The 5,157-nt window shown below is 25.9% G+C and overlaps 2 protein-coding genes across 10 annotated transcripts in view; one reads left to right on the top strand and one right to left on the bottom strand.

Moving 5' to 3' along the window:
• LOC116854146 overlaps positions 1-5,157 on the top strand; it is a 51,881-nt gene that overhangs the window by 44,988 nt on the left and 1,736 nt on the right. For 4 of the 7 annotated variants that reach the window (XM_032835813.1, XM_032835778.1, XM_032835805.1 and 1 more), the window contains 8 exons: positions 493-662; positions 1,075-1,241; positions 1,328-1,921; positions 2,006-2,314; positions 2,387-2,671; positions 2,802-2,920; positions 3,041-3,588; positions 4,084-4,388. In XM_032835813.1, the coding sequence (XP_032691704.1) occupies positions 493-662; positions 1,075-1,241; positions 1,328-1,921; positions 2,006-2,314; positions 2,387-2,671; positions 2,802-2,920; positions 3,041-3,093 (1,697 nt within the window). In that variant the 3' untranslated portion in view covers positions 3,094-3,588; positions 4,084-4,388. Of the gene's footprint in view, positions 1-492; positions 663-1,074; positions 1,242-1,327; positions 1,922-2,005; positions 2,315-2,386; positions 2,672-2,801; positions 2,921-3,040; positions 3,589-3,790; positions 3,989-4,083; positions 4,425-5,157 lie in introns of those variants that run through there. The other 3 variants (XM_032835797.1, XM_032835787.1, XM_032835823.1) reach the window with 3 other exon arrangements.
• LOC116840227 (bifunctional peptidase and arginyl-hydroxylase JMJD5) overlaps positions 4,123-5,157 on the bottom strand; it is a 4,084-nt gene continuing 3,049 nt past the window's right edge. For all 3 annotated transcript variants that reach the window (XM_032806729.1, XM_032806710.1, XM_032806720.1), the window contains one exon: positions 4,123-4,451. In XM_032806729.1, coding sequence (XP_032662620.1) covers positions 4,194-4,451 — 258 coding nt within the window. In that variant the 3' untranslated portion in view covers positions 4,123-4,193. The remainder of the gene's footprint in view (positions 4,452-5,157) is intronic.

Below are 5,157 nucleotides of genomic sequence, written 5' to 3'. Positions count from 1 at the left end.
TCTCTCTCTCTCTCTCTCTCTCTCTCTCTCTCTCTCTCTCTCTCTCTCTCTCTCTCTCTCTCTCTCTTGAATTCAAGTTTAAACTTTATTCTAACAATACGTTTGTTTTGTTTAAACAGAGCTTAAGTTAAAATTTAAGTTAAAACTATCATTGAAAAACCAGCTCTTAGTCTCATATTTCGGGAATTTTTATTTTTGCGTATGTAATTTTTTCATAAAGATGCAATGTATTTTCAATTTCCTTTATAATTTCTACAAATAATAGTAAAATTGTATTAAAATATGTTACAAAGGTAAAATGAAAAAAAGAACATTTTTCCTCTGTTTTGATAAATGTTGTTTAGATGTCCTCAGCTGTTTTATAATTTTTCTTATATAAGATGCATGAATTTTCGTTAAGAACGTTTAATATTGTCTAACGTTTAGGACGTTAAACAATATTTAGTAATTTTTTTTTAATAATATTAAGTTCTCATTATTATTTTTATATAGATATAATAAAAGATTTATTAATTACTGTGGAAGCTATTGTACATAGAACAAATAATGACGATATGAATCAAGTCAGTACTGAAGATGCTGAAACTTCCGAATTACAAGCCAATAAAGAAAACAATATGTGTAAGCAACATTCTGCAGATGATAAACATGAGGATATTTTGGTAAGTAAAATATAAGTAATTGATAGGATGCCGGCAGATCTTGGCAGTAAATTCGATCAAAATCCCGCAACAAAACAATAACCATTTGTATTCTCATTAAACTCGTATGTCGTCCATAGAGTCTGTTGATATGTTATGTCAGCAACTTGGCGACAGATATCGAGTAGACTTCGTCGAAGCATAGCTATTTCAATAAACTTTATGTGTATTGGCTTTTAAATAATCGACTTTGAAATAAACGAAAACGAATATATTTTTTACTTATATAAATCCCAAATAGTTAGATAAAATGTTTATTTTTATAACAAAAATTTCAAAGTTTATAAAATCATCATAGGATTTATTTGTAAATAAGCAATTGCTTCAGACTTAGTTGTTCGAGACTTGTACAAGTAATCTTTTAAATCTTAAGGCCAGTCAATATAAATGCCAAGAAAAAGAAAGAACTGAATATGAAAAACAGCAAGATAATGATATATTAACTCTCACATTACGAGATATATACTATTATAAAAATCGCTATAGGAAATCAGAGGAATGTGAAGGACATAATATAAATGACATTACCGATTGCAAAGAGTAAGTACAGCAAATATTGTAATCTGCATAATGATGATACTTGTTTGAGAGAATATGTACATAGATGTAAGAGTTTACGCTTTTAGGGAAATTGATGAGGAAGTGACGACAAGTGAGATGAATTTAGTTAGCGATAAAGTAGCAAATAAATCTGATGAAGATATTAACAAAAAAGAAATTGTAAATGAAGTTAATAAAGCTAACAATAAGATAGAAATTATAATGAAGCTAAATGATGATTGTGATAGTATGGAAAATTTTTCTCCTAAAGGAAAGAAAAGTGAAGGAATAATTATAACGGAGCTAAGTGATGATAATGATAATATGGAAAATCTTTCCTCTAAAGAAAATAAAAGTGAAGGAGTAATTATAACGAAGCTAAGTGACGATAATAATAGTATGGAAAATCTTTCCCCTAAAGGAAAGAAGAGTGAGGGAATAATTATAACGAAGCTAAATGATAACAATGATAGTATGAAAAATCTTTCCCCTAAAAGAGAAAAGAGTAAAGGAATAATTATAATGGAGCTAAGTAGTGATAGTGATAGTATGAAAAATTTTTCTCCTAAAGGAAAGAAAAGTGAAGGAGTAATTATAACGGAGCTAAGTGATGATAGGGATAGTATGAAAAATATTTTCTTTAAAAAAAAAAAGAGTGATATCGTTATCTATGACGGAAAGTAATTATAGAAAATATGATAATTCGTATAATAAATATTCGCTCGAAAAAATATATAACTTATAGATATAATTTACGTTTCTAGGCAGATTAATGAAGGAGTGACGATAAGCGAAGTGACGGCAAGCGAAACAAATCGAGCTAGTGATGAAGGACCAACTTTAGATAAGGCAAATGAAGTTAATGATGAGAAAATAATTGACAAATTGCATGGAGGTATTGAGAGAATAACACATGAATTGGTTGATTCTGATATTGACGAAATGATTACAAGTGAATTGAATGAAAATAACAAAATAATTCTAAGCGGGTGCTATAGTAATAAGGACAGTGACAGTGATGAGGAAAACCTCCCTGAAGAAAACAAGAGTAATATTCTTACCTATTACAAAACGTAAATATAATGAATATATAATGTTCTGTATAATAAATATTTATTTAATAAATATATATTCCTTAATTTCAGACTAATTAATGAAAAATATATGCTTCCTTTGAAGCATTATGACTCAGATTTGTGGAATAATTTGACGCAAGGCACAATACAAAACCAATTTGAAGTAATAACAGTTAATAATAAAATAACGATATTAACAAATTCAAACAAGCTAGTTTCAAAACGCAAAAGCATATGTTCAAAAAAGATAAATAAAAATATATTTAATAAAAATAAGAAGCATATTGAAAAAGAGATGAACGCAATAAATGACCTGTTGTCTACGATGTTACAAAATTTTCCAAATCTTGCGAGGTATGCATATAAAATAACTATTGTACTACATATATTTAAATAAACTTCAACTTCTATACTTATAAAAATGTATTGCAAGAGATAGATTTTATATATAATCGAGTTATTATAAAATATCTTTGATATTTAGTACAGAAATATTAAACGGCATAATGACAATGAAAGATACGGGTATGATTATATCAAAAGTATCTCAAGAATTTGTGATAAAGGAGTTACACTATTTAATAACAAAAGCAAATGCGCATGGTATGTTGCTTCAATAGATTGCATGTTTATATGATGAAATTTAAGCATTATACTCTAACAATTTATACTTTGAAATCTATTAATATCTTAACCTATTAATCTATTAATACCTTATAACAGGAATTCCTTTGTTTACCAAAAATCAAATCAAAGAAATCAAATTAAACAACTAGAAAATTATTCAAATGAAACAGATGCAAAGGAAGACAACTTACAAATTAACCCGAAATTAGCACGTTCAAAAAAAATTAAAAAAAAATCTCGACCTAGAAAAAATTAAAACCAAGAAAAATCAATAAAAAAAGAGAACTCAGGAAAAATTGGCACAAATTACGCTTATCAGGGAGAAACTAGTTCGAAAGAATGCTAACTGAGAAAAAAAATTAACTCACTGGAAACTATCCCAATCTACAAATAATCAGTTTGGAAAAACTACTTCAGAAAAAATTATTAAAAAAAAAACTGTTTTTGGAGAAGCTAACTCGATAGAAACCAGCTCAGAAAAAACTACACCATAGAGAACTACTTCAGAAAGTAACTGTTTAGGAAAAAATAGTCCAGCAGCAACTATTTAAAGGAACAGTAATTTAAAACAAAATCTCTCTCTAAAAAAAATCAGCACTGGAGAATTTATAGTTTGTGAGGAACCAGAGTCACATACACACAAGGTAAATAAAGTTTAAGAAAATTTTTTACGGAAATGTCAATTCAGAAAACGTCATTTCAGAAGAACTCATCCATGAAGAAATTAATGTAAAAATAAAATACGATAAAAAAGACAATGCGAATGTATTTTATACGTTTATAACTATGAAATACGTTTATATAACTAAATTACGTATATTTTATTGTATGTTTTCTCTGTTTTAGATTTACACTTTATATCGTTTTTTTTATCTTTTTTATTTCTAATTTTTGTCTTATTTTATTATTTTTTTATTGTTTATATTATTTTACGAAAGGAATCTTTTTCGAAAATTTTTAATATTAGAAGAACAATTTACGAATACATACAACAAATTACTTTATACATACAATTTACTTTATACATACAATATTGACATAAATGTAAGTTACGTTAAAAAAAAATAATAAATATATGTGATGCTAATTACCAATCAATCTTAACTGTATGTCAAAACTAATACATGTAAATATTACAGATATTGATTTATAAGATGACAAGAAGAATACAATTCACATTATTAGATGGTTTTTTATTAAATCTGCAAATTGCGATTTATTATACATTTCTATTTACAAAATGAAATTATTAACTCCACCAGAAACTGATTGAAAAACTCGAAGTGAGAGCGGTTACGTGGTGCCACCACTTTGGTGGAATATACAACATTTCCCCTGGTTTTAAATAACACATCATACCTTTAGCCTTGCAAAAATTTGGCCACTTAGTGTAATCTGGATTTATCGGATCCACTTGCGCAGTATTGTTGAGTAATCTTGTAGTGTAAGGATACAAATTATCTGCTTCGTCCGGATGATATAAAATAATTCTTTTGTAGCCGAATACCTACGTAATATGAACAATTACATTATAGCATACAAAAAATATGAATTTATAGTACCAATTAAAAGAATCCTTTAGTATTTGTATGCATCTAATTAAATATAATAATTATTTTAATTAAATTTAATTGTAATATAAATTAATTATATACAATAATTTGTTAGTATGTGTGAAAGAATTAAGAAAACTTTTTTAAATATCTATTTTACATACATAGTATATACTTGAAATATTGAATCCTCTTTTAGTATCATATTTATTATTTCGATTTTTAATTCTCATAAAAAAAATCCGGGAAAAAACGATCATGTATAAATTTTGTATAACCATATATAATCATACGTAATTATAAATGTCCACAATGAAAAAATATTGTTATATAATTACGTGAATATTTCATAATTGAAGTGAATATTTACGTTTACAACGGCATATGACGTCACTGTTTAATTGAACGATACTATTTTTTTTCTTTTCTATTTAACATCATTTTTTTCCGTGTGAATATATGATTATATATATGACCATATAAAAGACAAAATTCATATATAATTTATATATAATCATATATAATTTTATATATAATTATATATAATCATTTTTCCCGGAAAATCATTTGTGTAGTGTTTTTTAATTTTAAAGATATATATAATTGTATATATATATATATATATATATATATATATATATATATATATATATATATATA

The sequence above is a fragment of the Odontomachus brunneus genome, unplaced genomic scaffold, assembly GCF_010583005.1.
Source record: "Odontomachus brunneus isolate Ranch 3 - 2012 unplaced genomic scaffold, Obru_v1 Obru_scaffold_001, whole genome shotgun sequence".
NCBI classification, from domain to species: Eukaryota; Metazoa; Arthropoda; class Insecta; order Hymenoptera; family Formicidae; genus Odontomachus; species Odontomachus brunneus.
The sequence above is the reverse complement of the archived record's forward strand: the minus strand, read 5'-3'. Positions and strand labels throughout refer to the sequence as shown.